This window comes from Pantherophis guttatus, chromosome 2, assembly GCF_059756535.1.
Source record: "Pantherophis guttatus breed Tessera chromosome 2, ASM5975653v1, whole genome shotgun sequence".
In the NCBI taxonomy this organism is placed as follows: domain Eukaryota; kingdom Metazoa; phylum Chordata; class Lepidosauria; order Squamata; family Colubridae; genus Pantherophis; species Pantherophis guttatus.
Genome location: NC_142064.1, coordinates 260,586,379 through 260,603,588, shown reverse-complemented (window position 1 = coordinate 260,603,588; position 17,210 = coordinate 260,586,379). Strand labels below are relative to the sequence as shown.

The following is a 17,210-nucleotide window of genomic DNA, read 5'->3' as shown; positions in this document are numbered from 1 at the left end:
TACAGATAGTCCTCAATTTACAACCACAATTGAGCCCCAAATTTCTGCTGCCAAGTGAGATAGCTATTAAGTGAGCTTTGCCCCGTTTTAAGTGCATCATGGGGGAAGGGAACTTAAAGGAGGAGGTTTTGGCAGGAAGGAGGAAACAGAGAGAGATGAGAGGGAACAGAGAAGGGAAGTGGGGCCTCCTGGCTCATCTGGCCTCCACCCCAGAGAATGAGGGAGGACGCAACGCATGAGGATAGGTTGAGAAAAGGGGGAGAAAGGAGGGTTGGGAAAGGTAGGGAAAAGAGGAGGAGGAGGAAGGGGAAAGAGAGAAGGAGAGAAAGGGAGGCAGGCAGGGGAATCAATGGAGGAGCAGAGTCAGTGGGAGGAGAGACTAGCAAGCAGCAGGAGTGAGAGAGAGGAAAGAGGGAGAAGGGTCTGATCACAACCCCACCACATGATCTACCTGCTGAGAGGAGACTCCAGTAGGAACTGGATGGAAGAGGAAGACAACAGAGTCCAGCCGACCTGGGCAAGTGGAGGTGCCTGAGTGAGGGACTAGAGTGGACTGGCAGCCATCCTTATAGTCGGGGAAGGCGCCTGGATGATTGCAAAAGCGGGAAAAGGGAATCCACTCCCCCCCTCCCGCGACCCTTTTGGGTGACACAGTTGCCAAGTGAATCTCACTTCCCCGTTGACTTTGCGTGTCAGAAGGTCACAACGATTGATCACATGACTCAGTGACACTGCAACCGTCATAAATATGAGCCAATTGCCAAGCGACTGAATGTTGATCAGGTAATGATGGGGATTCTGCAATGGTCATAAGTATGAAAATCTGTCATAAGACACTTCAACGTCTATATACATTAAAAATGACTAATGTTAAAATGTTTGACTTCCTCAGACCCCAACTTGAGAGCCACTTATCTAGCCCACAGAATCTCAAAGGGATGGGGATTAGAGCAAGGGTCTCCCAAGGGAGGTCAACAAAGTCAAGATGGCAGCCAGCCCCGCCTTTAACCCATATGTAAATAAGGGGCGGGGCTTCTATCCCTTAGGCCTTTGTTGACTCCCCCTATGATTGTTCCTGCTTTGCAGCATCTCCCAGCTTCTGAGGGAGCAGGCCCTTTGAAAGAGGGGACTGTGAGAATCAAATGGGAAGGTTCCTCCCCTTTTTGTGTGGGTAGGGAAGGAGGAAATGTGGATGGAGCAATGGGGAAGGAGAGGCTAGAAGCGAATTTTAGAGGCAGTTTGGCAGTGGGTTTCTCTTGGAAAATTAGGCCTGCAAAGTTGAAGGACTTGACACCCAGCCTTTGCCAACCCATAGCAGGTCTAGTTTGCCCAGCCAAATTCAGACCAGGTAAGTGTACCTGAGCTTGTAAGCATGGTTGCAAGGGAGGAAAATACCTGTTGACCTAAATGGGAGGTACAAACGCAGGGGTTTAATAATAATTACTAATTATCCCTTGACTAATAATTCCTTGAATATGAAATGAAGTTACTCACAGACCCACTTACAAATCACTGAAGGGTTGCAGAATTAGGGAAAAAAATAAACTTTGCTGAGTTGAGTTTTAATCCTGGCGATATCATGAACATGTCCATGCAATTTTCTTGGCACCATGAGGGTGGTTTGCCATGGCCTTTACCTGGAAGATTTAAAGTTTCTTTTATTTATAGCTTCAGGTCCAAGAATGCTAGTCAAACATTTTCATCAGATAAACGGAGCCAAAGAGGAAATATAAATAAATCACCAGGCTAAGTTCAAACATAGTGTTTTTGAATGGTGACAAAACAGAACAGAATTTAATTTCTTTTATGTAGATTGTGTGGAATTGATTTGCTAATAAAAAAAAAAATCTTCCTATTTTCAGCCCAGCATGAACACTTTGATGGGCTCTCTGCTAACATAAAACCAGGTCATGGCACACACTTGAAAGTAAGTCAGGAAGCCTGTAATTGTGGAGTCTGTCTGGCAAAAACAAAGACTGCTTATCCACAGGAAATATGCATGTGTAAAGCTTGTAACAATTCTGGGTAGTTAGAAAGCTACCAAGAGTTAGTAAAAAGTAACAAGAGTTAGGCAACTTGCAGACCTCAGCTAAAAATTAGGAATAGAGATAGCCTGCAGCAACTAAAAGATGTATTAGATAACTCCTGGGACATTCATTAGCCAAGGTTTAGGAATAGGGACAGCTAGAGACCAATAGAACAAATTGTAGAATTATTAGTAAAATGTTTATTAGATGATATTTCTTATTATCCCGCCTTGTTCCACTGTCTTCTTTAGTGAAAATGTATAAAGCTTTTTTAATCCTTTGTTCTTGGCTCTCTTGGCATTTTGGCCAGGAGCCCTTTTCCTTGGGGTACCCCAATAAAAAGCAATCAAAACCTGCACCTTGTGTCTGACGTCCTTCATTGGCCTCGGCACCAGGCTCAGTCCCCAATTGGGGACAAGAAGTTAGTTAGGAACAGAATTGTTGCCTAAGAGTGTCCATTAGTGTAAAAAAGGATGCTACAGCAAGATATAGAGAAATGTTTTCAGTGATTTTATTAGTTAGAATACAGACTTTAAAAAATTAGAAAGGATTTTGCTATGCAGTACTTCCCTTTAACACACTAGATGATAAAATGTTAAATCTTCCTAGGTTGAAGGTTTTCCCGCAACATAAATATGGGATATTAAAAAAAGATTTAGATGTGTGAATGTTATGGAAATTAGGTCCCTATAGTTTCCAGGCCCTAAATCTGTTTAGTAGTATTATAGTAGCCTCAGTCATATTAGTGATTCCTTCCTTCCTTCCTTCCTTCCTTCCTTCCTTCCTTCCTTCCTTCCTTCCCCTCCCTCCCTCCCTCCCAACACAGAAGGGTTTTCACCTGGTGCCAAAATGAGGCCACTGTGGGTGCCAACTGATGGTCTCTGGGGAGGACATTCCATAAATGAAGTGCCACCTCCAAAATGGCAAAATAAAATAAAGAAAGGGGCTTGGGAATGTCCATGTCCCCTTGGGGAGCCCATTGTGACTAAGGAAGCCTCCCCCAAAAGCCCTTGAACAAAGGGCCTATAAGATGTTCTCCAACCAACAGATCCCCACCACCACATGGATCCCCCTGTCCTAGGTTGGCCTGAGGCTACTAATGGCTCTTTCTATCCATCTTTTGCCTTAAGGGAGCTCATTGGTCAAACTTGAAGGTTTTCATTCAGCAAATGATCCCATTCCAAATTCTACATATTGCATATTCCACAAGGTAGTCTTTGCCCAAATTTATTTATTCATTTATTTTTTAATTTTTTTTAATTTTTAGAACAAACAAACAAAACGTAAAAAGTCCCATCATTCATTACAATTACAGTGTGTCGATCGGTTACAAATCCCTTGTGCTTCATCCCCATGTTCAATTTTTACTAATTATCTAATTTCTCATGTTGTCAACCCAGTATATATCTTTGTATCATTAACCTCATTTGTTATCTAACAATGGCAATCATTCCAAAAAGAGAAAAAAAATTTTTTTCACATGTTATAATACATTTTATATACCATATTTCAATTCCATGTTTTAGTATCTAACCATCGATAGAATAAATCCCAAATCATATAGTATTGTTTATCTTCTTGTTCTTTAATTTCAAGTGTTAATTTACTCATTTCAGCACATTCCATGATTTTTTTAATGACTTCATCTTGCGTTGGTATCCTCTCATTTTTCCAATTTTTAGCAAACATAATTCTAGCTGCTGTCAATACATTTACAATCAAATATCTCACTTCTCTGTTGTATGTTTCTGGCACCATTCCTAATAAAAATATCTCTGGTTTAAAGTCTATATGTTTCTTTGTCATTTTTTCCAACCATGTGTGGATTTTAGTCCAATATCTTTTGGCTTCTACGCACGTCCACCATATATGGTAATATGAGCCCAGTATCTGATGACATTTCCAACACTTTTCAGATTTGTTCTTGAACATTCTGGCTATTCTTGTCAGGGGAAGATGCCACCTGTAAAACATCTTATACAAATTTTCTTTATATGCTGTTGACATTGTCATTTTATAATTTTGTGACCACAATTTTTGCCATTTCTCTAAATCAATTCCATAACTAAATTCCCCCCCCCATGCTATCATTGTTTCTTTAACTTGTTCTTCTTCCAATTTCACCTCTAGTAAATAACCATATAATTTTTTAATTACATAATCATCAGAACCTGTTAAAATTTTATCTAAATTAGTCAAAATATTGTTAATACCTTCTATCTTACGATCTTCATCATATCTAGCATGTATTTGCAGATAAGAAAACCAATTCATTTTAAAACCTTGTTCCTCCAATTCTTGCTTCGATTTAAATTCACCCTTTCCATCCAATAATTCACTATATCTAACAATTTGTTCCCTTCTAAATGTTACTGAGTGTGAAAATGCTTCAATTGTTGATACCCAGACTGGAATTTTCAAATAATGTTGTTTTTAATCTTCTCCCAATTTAATAACAAAGCCTCTTGTATGTAATGTCTCCTAAAATAACCATGTTTTTGTTCCCTTATACCATAAAAAAGCATGCCACCTCAACAACAAATCATGTCCTTCTAAATTCAATAATCTAGTATTTCTTAACATTATCCATTCTTTAATTCAAATCAAACTTGTCGCTTGATAATAAAGTTCCCAATTAGGTAAACCAAAGTCCCCTCTCATTCTGACATATTGTAGTAACCTTGATTTTATCCTTGCCTTTTTTCTCTGCCAAATATATTTTAACACTATTTTATTTAATTCTTCAAAATAATCTTTTCCCAATCTGATTGGAATTGTCTGGAACAAACATAAAATTCTAGGCAAAATACAGTATTCATCTTAATAGTTGATATTCTCCCAATCAATGATAATTGTAGATTTTCCCATTTCGCCAAGTCTGTTCCAATCTGTTGTTTGAGCTTATTATAGTTATTCTCTTTAAGTGTACTACATCTTGCTGTCATATATATCCCCAAATATTTAACTTTGTTTGTGACCTGCATCTTTGATATTTCCACCAATTCTTCTTTTTGTTTTATTAGCATATTTTTTGTCAAAATCTTTGTTTTATCTTTATTAATTTTCAAGCCTGCTACTTTCCCAAACTCTCCAATTTTATCTATCAGTGTAGATATTGATATTAATGGATCTTCAAGAATAAAAACCAGGTCATCCGCAAACACTTGCAATTTATATTCTTCCTTTTGAATTCTCATTCCTTTTATGTCTTTGTCTTCTCTAATACTTCTATTTAGTACTTCTAACGTTAATACAAACAACAGGGGGGACAATGGTCTTTGCCCAATTTTAGAGCTTTTACTGATTGGCTGGCTGGGAAAGGGACAGTCCAGGCAAGTCTTCTAATATTCTATTCATATTAGAAATTAGAGAAAGGATTATAATTTCTACATTCTCCTTTATCTGTGAGACATCCCATCGATTGCAGCATTGGCTTTGGGGTTTTATTAAGGGTTTTTCCCAGTTTCTGTCATGCCAACTTTACTCCATTCCGTTTCTGTCCCATAAACGTTTCGTTCTTCCCATTTTTTAAAAAAGCATTTTCCCCTTTAACAAGTGGCTGGCTGAATAATAATTGATGATTAATCAGTCCCATGGATGCTTCTTTCTCCCCAGGATTTTTCAATATCTTTCCCTTTAGCAGGATTCTTGGATCAGTTGATTGGGGGTCTGTCCCAAGAATATTTGCTTCTCCCCCATTTTTAAAAACTCCCCCCCTTTAACGAGCTGATTGGGCCAATAATAATAATGGGGGGGGCATCCCTTTAAGAAGCCAGCGAAGCTGACCGCAACAGCAACCACAATTCATCTCGGTTTCTCACCTGCGCACAGCCCAAAGGCGGTCAGCTGATTCGCGGGGAAAGGCACTAAACTTAACTTTTTCTTTCCTTTCCCTGCGGAGGAGGCGGCGATGGCGGCCGAAGGGTCCTTGCAGGATTTTTTGGAAGAACTCACCTGCTCCATCTGCCTGGACTTTTTCCAGGACCCCGTGCTCATCCCGGAGTGCGGCCACAACTTCTGCCGGGGCTGCCTGACCCGCAGTTGGGGGACGTCGGAATCGAAGGCTTCCTGTCCCCAATGCAGGCAGACCTTCGCGCCCCGCAGCCTCCTCCCCAACAGGCAGCTGGCGCGGCTGGCGGAAGTGGCCAGGCAATGTGGCGGCCATCCGGGCGAGGAAGGAGGGAGCCTCTGCTCGAAGCACCGGGAGCCCCTCAAGCTCTTCTGTAAGGAGCACCAGACCCTCATCTGCGTGATCTGCGACCGATCCAGAGAGCACAGGGGCCACTCGGTGATCCCAGCGGAGGAGGCTTTCCAGGAATACCAGGTAGGAGTCAGCCATGAGGAATCGCTTTGGAGGGGCATCCAGATCCTTGGTCTTCCTGGCAATCCTTGGACCAATTTACTTGCTTTTACTGTTGTCCACAACCTGGGTTTAACCTGGCGCAGATGCCAATCAGAACGAGACTGAAGAGAAGATTCAAGGGACTGTTATTGAAGTACTTCAGCAAAAGGGTCTCAGCAGCTAAAGGAGCCAAGACCCCAACATATACAAATACAAATTTTATACAGTTTAGATTAAGGAAGTTAACACCCTAAGAATCACTCATTGGTTCCTTGATAGGTGTTTCTTTTGATCTCTTGTCCTGGCCTAATTTAATCTCCTCCTTGATAGATTGCATATTTTATGCTAATAAGATTCCTTATCAAAAGGGGTGTGTTTTATTATTATAATAAGCTAGAAGTTACCCAAGTTTATGTCTATGTGCCTTATCTAGCAATCCTTCTAATGGAGTCCTTCTAACTTTCTTGTAATTTTCTTGTTGCTAGGCGGCAGTGCCCCACCATTCCTTACTGGTCTTATTCCATAATGTGCAACTTTCTTTCATTCCTTTAACAAACTTTCCTAATTCCAACCTGAGACCTTCACCTCCTGCTTTATGCTCTGTGCCTGCAATTTTTTGAAGACAGATTTACCATAGTCCTCAACTTACAACCATTTGTTTAGTGACTGTTCAAAATTACAACACCATTGAAAAAAGTGACATATGACTGTTTTCACACATATGACCATTGTAGCATCCCTGTAGTCACTGATCAAAATTGGGACAATTGGCAACCAGCAAGTATTTATGATGGTTGCAGTGTCCCTGTCTTGTTTAGTAACAGAAATTGCATGTAGGAAGAAATAGGCTCCCTTTGCCAGCTTCTTTTCCACATTTGCTCTAGAGCAAAATTGTCATGGAGTCCTCCAAAATCTTGAGTGCAGACCCAGAAAAACACTCCTGCTGGATCAGGCCAAACGTTCATTTCTCAGTGATGCTTCTGGGATGACAGCAACCAGGAGACTCAGGCAGCTCACTTGAATGCCCTTGCAGGGAGTCCTCGACTTAGAACCATTCGTCTAGTGACTGTTTGAAGTTACAATGACAATGGAAAAAGTGACATGTTTTTCACTCTTGTGATCATTGCAGGCATTCCATGGTCACATGATTTGGACATTTGCCTACTTCCATTTATTTATGACAATTGAATATACTTTATCTTCTAACTGGGTCTTCCCTCCGATGTAATTCTTTAGGAAAAAGAAACTCAAAACTTGTATTTTTTAGATCAAGGTGGAAGATTGCCTGAAGGCTCAGAAGGAGCAGAAAGAAAAAATAGCTACATACAAAGGAGACACAGAGCAAAGAGTGCAGGAGATGCTTGTAAGTATTGATCCAACAGTGAGGAGCTTCTGAGCTAATGGGAAGGAGAACCCCATCCGTCATCTTTAATAATAGTCAGCCTGTTTGTAAGTACAAGTTCTGACTTAAAATTCAAGATAAAGACGGTGTTAGAACTTGTTCTTAATGTGGCGACTGGGATGTAATGGTGACATGTTTCATCTTATTGAAACAATGTGAACTCAAAACAGTTTTCTGTCTTCCTTTTTTGGAATCCCTGATTGCCAAGAAAATTTTTATGAGAGATCATTTAAATTGAAGCCTTTGTTTGGTTTTTAGAAACCTTTCCCGCCTGTGCTTGTTGGTGTCAAAGGGGTATTTTTTTCTCCCTAGGAAATTCTCTCATCCCTTTTCTGGATTCTTCAAGGAATCTGTTTAATTATTATAACAATTAAAATAAAAGTAAAAATAATTAAGTAAAACAATTAAAATAAAATAAAAGTATGTCTTTTTCTTGTTCTAGGATCTCATTGAAAAAGTGAAAAAAAATGTGGTGGCTGAATTCAGAGAGCTACAACTCTGGTTAGAAAGACGGGAGGAGCTTCTATTGACTAAAATGGAAGAAACGGAGAAGGATATTATGGCAAGAAAGGAGAAGGGTTTGGCCAAGCACATGGAGGAACTGGGCTCTCTTGACCATCTCATCCAGGAGATAGAAGAGAAGCTTCAGCAGCCAGCGAGCAAACTCTTACAGGTCAGTCGGGAAGTTGAGATCACAAAATCCTAGGGCTGGAAGGGACCTTGGAGGTCTTCTGGTCCAATCTTCTACCCAAGGCAGGAGACCTCATAACCATCCCCCAAAAATGGTTGTCCAAACTCTTATTGGAATCCTCCAGTGATGGAGCACCCAAAACTCAGGGAGGCATGCTGTTCCACTGATATATAATTCTCACTGTCAGGAAATTCTTTCTTATTTTACGTTGGATCTCCTTGTGATAAGCTTCCACCACTTTTTCCTATGAGAGCCCTTCAATTATTGGAAGATGTCTGTAGGGTCTCTTCTAAGCCTTCTCTTTGTTAGGCTAAGCATACCAAGTTCCCTTAGCTATTCATTGTATGGTTTGGCCTCCAGATTCCAAATAATAAATCTTTATTGCTGCTCTCTGCATTCTTTCTAGGGCCTCAGCATCTTTTTTGTATTATTGTGTATGAAACAGTGTTTAGAGTTTTGTATCAATGATGAAATGGGATAGACTGCTTTAGTCCTGCCACAGAATACTTTTTTGACTTTCATTTTTTACAACCATTCTTGCCACTGTTGTTAAGTGAATCATTGCAGTGGTTAAATTAGTAACACAGTTGTTAACTGAATCTGGCTTCCCCATTGACTTTGCTTGTCAGGTCACAAATGATGATCATATGACCCCAGGATGCTGCAACCGTCATAAATATGAACAGTGGCTGAATTTTATCATGTGACCATGGGGATGTCTTATGTGTGAAAAATGGTCATAGATCAGTTTTTTAGTGCTGTTGTAACTTTGAACGGTCACTAAATGAACTATTTAGTCAAGGACTATCTGTAATGGCTAATATTAGGGATGCATAATGTAATTCGGAAAAAGCAGGCCATGCAAAAAGCAAGGATTCTAAGTTCTAGGCACTGTCTCTATATTCTTCACCATTTGAGGTTCCTATGCCCTATTAGGGGATGTGGTGGTGGGTGTTCTTTGTAGGGTCTCCCCCTCCCCTTAAATCTCCAGGCCAAGGAGAAACCCAACACTGATCACCTTCTCCAAAGTATTATAACCACCTGGATGTTCCAAAGTGCCTTCATTCTGGATGCATAGATGCAGGGGATTTTTTTAATCCTATTGATGCATTTTCTTGTTTTTCAAATAGTATTTTCTTTTTGCTATCATGTTTTATTATGTTTGTGTGTGTGTGTGTATTTAATTTTCTGCCTAGGAAATGGCTCCTTTCAATGCTTCGTCTCTCTATTTTTTAGGACATTGGAAGCATCTTGAAGAAGTAAGTAAATCCACCCTTTTCTTTACAGTCTCAGAGATCAACAGCTCCTCCAGCAATTTTCCTATTTTGGAAAGGTCTTTCTGTATTTCGCAGTATTTTAATGTAAAGATTGCGTACTGTATTTCAGGGCTTTTCAGATACTTCCTCAGATACCTTCAACACAATATAATTAGCAATATTTGATAGGCTCAATTATTATGGTTGCTTGCACACTCAGCCAGATGTTTAGATTGAATTTGGCCTTTTTATCCACCTATTGAGTCCTTCCCAAGAAGAGACAGATGTTTGATGTTTTTAAAAGTATCATAGTAGGATGTAGGATGTTCCAAGTAATGCAACTATCATAAATAAATGCCAGTTGCCAAGCACCCGAATTGTGATTACAGGGACACTGTGACAGATGTTAAGTGTGAAAACGGTTGTAGGTCAGTTTTTTGAGAGCTGTTGTAACTGGTTGCTAACAAATATTCATAAACTGAGGGTTATTTGTAACTGTATTTGTCTCTATTAAATTTCATTGCATCACTTTTAACTTTTTATTGCATTTTTAAATCCCCCGCACTCCCCCCGCGCATGCGCGCGTGACCCCACGTGTGACCTCTGCCCCTGCGCATATGCACGCAACCCCTGTTTTGGTGTTAGCAGGCCTCCCTGCAGCCTCCTAGGATCAAATATGGGGGGCATCCCCCACATGTGCACGCAACCCCCCCACCCCCATGCATGCACGTGCACCTCCCGGCAGAGACGCAAAAATCAGTTGGCTGGCGGGAGGCGCGGTAGAGCTGACCTGGGCATTGGCTTGCATGCTCGTAGAGATGGCTCAATGTGCCACCTGTGGCATGCATGCCATAGGTTTGCCATCACGGTTCTAGGTTGATTACCTATCTCACCTCTATTAGCCATTTTCAAATTTGGTAAAATACAATCCATTATTTTTTTCCAAGAGATTCACAATAATTGTAAAGTGTAGAGAGTTGAAAACTGAAGTGGCCACTACTAGATATCTTGCTTAGCTTGATGAGGGTGGATGAGTGCAGTTTTGGGTCACGATCCACTGGGTTGCCAGAGTGCCCATATTTGAATAGCTAGCCAGAGAATTGATTGAAGCCTGGGAAACAGGGCCCTTGTCAGTCAACAGGAGTGCTGATTTACCATCAGTTTACCAGGTACTTAGGATCCAAGGACAGGGCAACACAAGAAAACAACAGAGTGTTCCAATATTTGAGGGTCTGTCACAGAGAGAAGGGGGTCAATCTCTTTTGCAAAGCACCTGAAGGCCAGGCAAGGAATAATGGATGGAAACTGATCAAGGAGAGATTCAACTTAGAAATGAGGAGAAATTTTCTGACTGAGGACAATCAACCAATGAAACAGCTTCCCTCCAGAAGTAGTGGGAGCTTCATCACTGGAAGTTTTCAAGAAGAGGCCGGACTGCCATCTGTCAGAAACAATGTGGGGTCTCCTGCTTGGGTGGTTGGGGGGGATGCTGGACTAGATGACCTCCAAGGTCCCTTCCAACTCTGTTGTTCTGTTATTTTGTCTTGCCAGGTACCAGGCTAAGGAAACATATGAGAATCCGATGGATTTACTTCTAGAGCCGAAATGGACAATCTGGGATCACAGTGATATGACTGAGCTTCTGAAAAGTGCCATGAAAAAATTGAGAGGTAAAAAACAGCTGTCGAGGTGGATGACAGCTGGATGACATTTTGATCCCAGAGCATCCAAGAAAGATTCTGGGTGTCACATGGATCAATGAGGGATCAATGAGGGATCAGCGGAAGAGACACCTTCATTTCTCTGGGGAAAGGCCTTCTGTCTTGGCATCAGGAGGGGAAGAGGAGCTTTCTGGTTTCTTTCACGTGCTATCTAAAAATGGGACTCACCATGAGCTAGTCATATTTGACGATTTACAGGTGGTCCTTGATTTACCACTGTTCATTTAGGGACCATTCAAGGTTAGAACAGCACTGAAAAAAGTGACTTACGACAATTTTTCATACTTTATGACCATTATAGCACCCCTACGGTCATGTGATTTACATTCAGATGCTTGGCAACTGGTTCATATTTATGACGGTTGCCTTACTCAGATTTAAACTTGGGCTTCCTGCATGTTAGGCAGTTGAATTAACTTCTGAGCCACAAGTTCTCCCTTCATCAGCTTGAGCCAGGGGAAAGATTAAGTGTTTTTCTATCGAGACACCTGGTCTATCCCAACATGTGGGAGGGGGCATTCTGCTCTCTTTCGCCTTTCAGCTCCAATCCAGGAGCCCTCAGGCAGTCGCATGTTAGGAATAAGCTACAAGCCAGAATGTCATTGGTGACTTTTCACCAATGACATTCTGGCTTGTAGCTTATTCCTAATTTCCTGTTTTGAGTCCAAGGAAAGCAAACCAGGGTATCTGAGGGTGGTCTTTCAGTTGCTCTAATTCCAGTGATGAGATGCTGAATCCCTCCCTTTTCTTCCCTAGATACTCTGGAAAGTGGACTTCATCTACAGAAAGGTAAATATTATAAGAATTTATAAGAATCTCAGTCGCTTGCTATTTTAAGCTCTGATGCCAGTTAAGTTAAAGAGAAATATAATAGTGTGACAATGAAACAGGTATAAGATTAGATATCTTAAAAGACTACAAAGATCCAGTAAACATAATCTAGATAATTGAAGTCAGTCTTGGTGTAGAATGAAATATCTGGACAATGGGAAAATATGGGCTGGTATTGAAAAGAATGTAGAATCCTCTTGATTTTACTGCCTGACTATAAATTGGTGAGAGACCAGGTCTTTGGGAGCAGAGAAATTAGGTCCTGGGGTCAAAGCAAATAGTAAAGTTGGAGCACTAGGGTTGTTTCCATCTTGAGGGCCATCAAGCTGATGAAAGCAGAGGTTTCCTATGCAAGATCCCCCCCTCCTTTTGTTCATGGTATCCTGATGCTAGTAGAGCATGGGTTTCAAACTCGATCGTGTCACGTGACGTATGGCGACGTTTTTTGCCTTTGTGGAGCCGGTGTGGGTGTGGCCTGTACATGATGCATCTGGCCCACAGGCTGCCAGTTTGACAGGCCTGTCATAGGGAAAAGGGTAGAACTTCCTCACATTCCATCAAGAGCCTTGGTGGCGCAGCAGGCTAAAGTGCTATTAAGTACACCAGCTGCCTGCAATTACTGCAAGTTCAAATCTCACCAGGCTCAAGGTTGACTCAGCCTTCCATCCTTTCTAAGGTAGGTAAAATGAGGTCCCGGATTGTCGGGGCAATAAGCTGACTTTGTATAAAAAAGAACACCGCTTGGGGGGGGGGGCGAAAGCCCTACTAAGCAGGTATATACAAAACTATGAAGGCTATTGCTTAACACATTGTAAGCCGCCCTGAGTCTCTGGAGAAGGGCGGCATATAAATCGAACCAATAAATAAATAAATGAATAAATGTGCCCCAAGTTACCTCTGGGCACGATCCCTGTGACTCTGCCGGTTCAGAATTGAAACATGGCAGCCTCTTGTCTGCCTGGTTTCTGGATTAAAGCTCCAGTTTCTGGTCTTTCCAGGAACTCATTGAAGGCAAAGCCAACCTCTCTTCACTCCCGGGGTGGGTTCCACTTACGTTTGCTACCTGTTCGCAACAGGAGCGTGCACGCTTGTTTTGCTTGCACGCGCACGCTTCTGCACATGTGCAGATCGTCCATGATGATGTCCGGATGGGTGGGTGGAGCCTCCCGCAAACTACTGGTTCGCAAGAACCGGACCGAACCGGGAGCAACCCACCACTGCTTCACTCCCAACCCAATTCTTCTCACCTGCAAGATGGAAGCTAAGCAGAATTGTGCAAGGATGCTAGAAGGGAGGTGAATCACTATAAAGAGGTTGAAAAAACTAGGCAATGCTTAGGTGCTGTTTAAATAAGCAGTGAATCTTCCATTCCTGGAGGGAGTGATTAGAAATGGAACTCGGAGAGAAGGCTGTAGGATTGATATCTTGGTCACGATAAACCAGGCCTGCAGCTGAAGCTCTTGTTCTCCTTCCCTTCCCTTCCCCTCCCCCTTACAGAGAATGTAATTCTGGATCCAGACACAGCCCATCCTCTCCGCCTTGACATCTCCGAAGATCGAAAAAGCGTCAAAGGACATAAGCCAGTTAAACCAATATCTCTTGTCCCAGACCCCATGAGATTTGTATATAATCCTTATGTCCTTGGCTGGCAGAAGTTCTCAACAGGGAGACATTTCTGGGAAGTTATGGTAGGAGATACAGCAGGATGGGGTGTAGGGGTTGCCAAAAAGCAAGTGAACGTAATAAATGTTGATGGGCAGACCAAGCAGTGGCAGGTTAGGAAATGGAGAGGGAAATACAGGATCTTCTCTCCATTAGTACGCTCTGAACTGAACCTGACTGAGGAGCCCATGAGGATCCGCATCTCTATCAACTGTGAAGTGGGACAAGTGAGCTTTTTTGATGCCAGGACCGCAGCTCTGCTCTATACATTCTCGGACGCTTCCTTGGTTGGAGAGACCCTTATGCCCTCTTTCTACTTGGATGATGGTGCCTGCCTGACACTCCCCTAAAAGAGGGGATTTCCATAGGCAAAACTTTGGAAAAATCCCTATTTAGCAAGTGGTGATCTCTGAAAGCTTCAAAGGAGAAGTTCCTTAGCTTTTTGCTGCTATACTTTCCTTAATGTAGGATGCCACACTGAGTTGCTTGTGGTTAGGTGGCCTTATAAATGGAAGGAATTGCTCAATCAATCAATGAATAGTCTGACCATCATTTCTATTTATCTGAATAAAAAAAAAATGAGGTGCCCTATAGCAGCTTTATAGGCTTTAGCATCATGTATTCAAGGGTATTAATATTAAAGATAACTTGTCTTACAGCTAAACCCATAAATCATGAATTTAGATTTCTGTCACAGCTCTCCCTCCCATTTAGATATCATGCTTGTTTAGTTGCAATCAATGTGTCAACCCTGCGAACCTGTCTGAGGCCATCTTGACGGCTTCAGTGTTGCCACAAAGCAGAAGAGAGGACAGGGAGGGGGGAAATAGATGTGTGTGTGGGGGGGGGGGGGGGAGTTTGGCAGCCAAAACAGACAGTTTTTCTGTGGGAACCAAGGTCATTTCAACAGGTGCCTGAGAGAGAGGAAGAGAGCAGTAACCAAGCAACCGGCCAGCCTCTTGATTGGACAATGTGACTGATGATTCGGGGAAAGGGGGAACTTTCACTTTTTTAATTAGGTGAAAAGAGCGGGAACTTTCAGAGACGGTTTTCACCAGTTGTGCCAATATGAGGTATCCAATAAAACTGTTCTTTGAGGAATCTTCATGCTTCGGAGTTCTGCTTTCAATATGTGCATTACTTGGAACGTTGGCACAATGATAGCTTAAAGGTAAAGGTAAAGGTTCCCCTCGCACATATGTGCTAGTTTCCCGATTCTAGGGGGCGGTGCTCACCTTTTCAAAGCCGAAGAGCCAGCGCTGTCCGAAGACGTCTCCGTAGTCATGTGGATGGCATGACTGAATGCCAAAGGCGCATGGAATGCTGTTACCTTCCCACCAAAGGTGGTGCCTATTTTTCTGCTTCCATTTTTTACGTGCTTTCAAACTGCTAGGTTGGCAGAAGCTGGGACAAGTAATGGGTGCTCACCCTGTTAGCGGGACTAGGGATTCAAACTGCTGAACTGCTGACCTTTCAATCGACACGCTCAGCATCTTAGCCACTAGCCACCGTGTGCCTTTAATGATAGTTTAGCTTCCAATAATTCAATACATTCTGTAATCTTTCCATGCTTTTTCTTTCTTTCCTCCACTTTTTTATATTTCCTTTGAAATATACACAATTCGAACAATTTGAACAAGCCCCTAGCAGGGCTTCAGGAAATATTAGACTCAATATAAGCTTTACAGGCTCATAGTTTTTTAAAAAAAATACAAATTCTAGTCTTTTTTGCTTATGTCTTTTTATACGTAACTCAGTTATCTACAACATTCAGATTATTGATTGTAACACGGATTCTAATTTTATACGTTTCTTATGGATTTTAATTCCTTCCTTTGCAATTTTATGTCAATAAATTTATTTTTACTTGATTGTATTCTGTCAACATGATACATTATTTCTATTTTAGAGTGACGATAAAACAATCATTGATTATTCAATGTAACACCTAGAAACAAAATGCACAGTAGACAGTAGACAAAAACAAAACATACTATCTGTTATAAAGATAGGAGATGTGAGCACTATGTGGACTAAATGTATCACTTGGCTCAAGCCTAAATTCAAATTGAATTGTTAATAGAATTGTAAAATTCTGTAATGTATTAAATGTATTAAATAAATACATTATTTGACAATAACACTCTTTTCCCCTCTTGCTATAAACTACTCTGCCTTTTATTGAGCAACTGTAAAAGAAAAGGGCAATCTAGTGTAGTGGTTAAGAAATCAAGCTAGATATCATGAGTTCTAATCCTGCCTTAGGCACAAATCCACCTGGGTGGCCTTGGACCAGTCACTCTCGCTCAGCCCTAGGGACCAAGCAATGGCAAACCACTTCTGAAACCTTGCCAAGAACAATGCAGGGAGATTCATCCAGGCAGTCACCGGGGTCAACAATCTAAGGCACCCCAAAAGTGACTTCGATATTGAGATGGGCGTCAAATCCAGTTAAGTGGTTAAGGTGCCAAGGTTGGAAGAGGAAGACTGTGAGTTCAGGTCCTGCCTTAGCTACGAAAGCCATCTGGGTGACTTTGAGCCAGTCATTCTTTTTCAGTCCAAACCATCTCACAAGGGTTGTTGTGGGGAAAATTGGAGGAGGAAGATGTGTTGGATATGTTTGCCACCTTGAGTTATTTGTAAAAATAATAAAGACGAGACACGTAATATATATATTATTATATATATTATTATTATATATAATATATATATATATTATATATATAATATTATATATATATATATATATATATATATATATATATATATATATATATATATATATATATATATATATATATATATATATATATATATATATATATATATATATATATATATATATATATATATATATTATATATATTAAAAGAATATATATATATATATATATTCTTTTAATGATTCCGTAATCCTGTGTGGGGTGCAGTCTGGGCAACTAAATGGAGCTGAGTGCCACCACCAAACAAGCAAGATAAAGGAAGGGGCTTGGAAGTGTCCATGTTCCCTCCGGAACCCCATTATGACTAAGGAAGCCTCCCCCAAAAGCCCTTGAACAAAGGGCTTATAAGATGTTCTCCACCCACCAGATCTGGGGGCCCCCCTGGATCCCCCTGTCCTAGGTTGGCCTGAGGCTACTAATGGCTCTTTCTATCCATCTTTTGCCTTAAGGGAGCTCATTGGTCTAAGATTTCCATCCAGCAAATCCTCCCATTCCAAATTCTACATACCGGTATCCCATAATCTACAAGATAGTCTTCTGTGTCTCCCTTCCACGG

The 17,210-nt window shown here is 41.2% G+C and overlaps 1 protein-coding gene across 1 annotated transcript; it reads left to right on the top strand.

Moving 5' to 3' along the window:
• Positions 1-3,271: 3,271 nt before the first annotated feature.
• LOC148115690 (E3 ubiquitin-protein ligase TRIM39-like) lies at positions 3,272-15,033 on the top strand. The gene is made up of 7 exons (XM_087883944.1): positions 3,272-6,351; positions 7,637-7,732; positions 8,214-8,444; positions 9,699-9,721; positions 11,270-11,388; positions 12,196-12,228; positions 13,768-15,033. The coding sequence occupies exons 1-7, from the start codon at positions 5,938-5,940 to the stop codon at positions 14,280-14,282; spliced, it is 1,431 nt and encodes a 476-aa protein (XP_087740070.1). The 5' UTR covers positions 3,272-5,937; the 3' UTR covers positions 14,283-15,033.
• Positions 15,034-17,210: the final 2,177 nt, after the last annotated feature.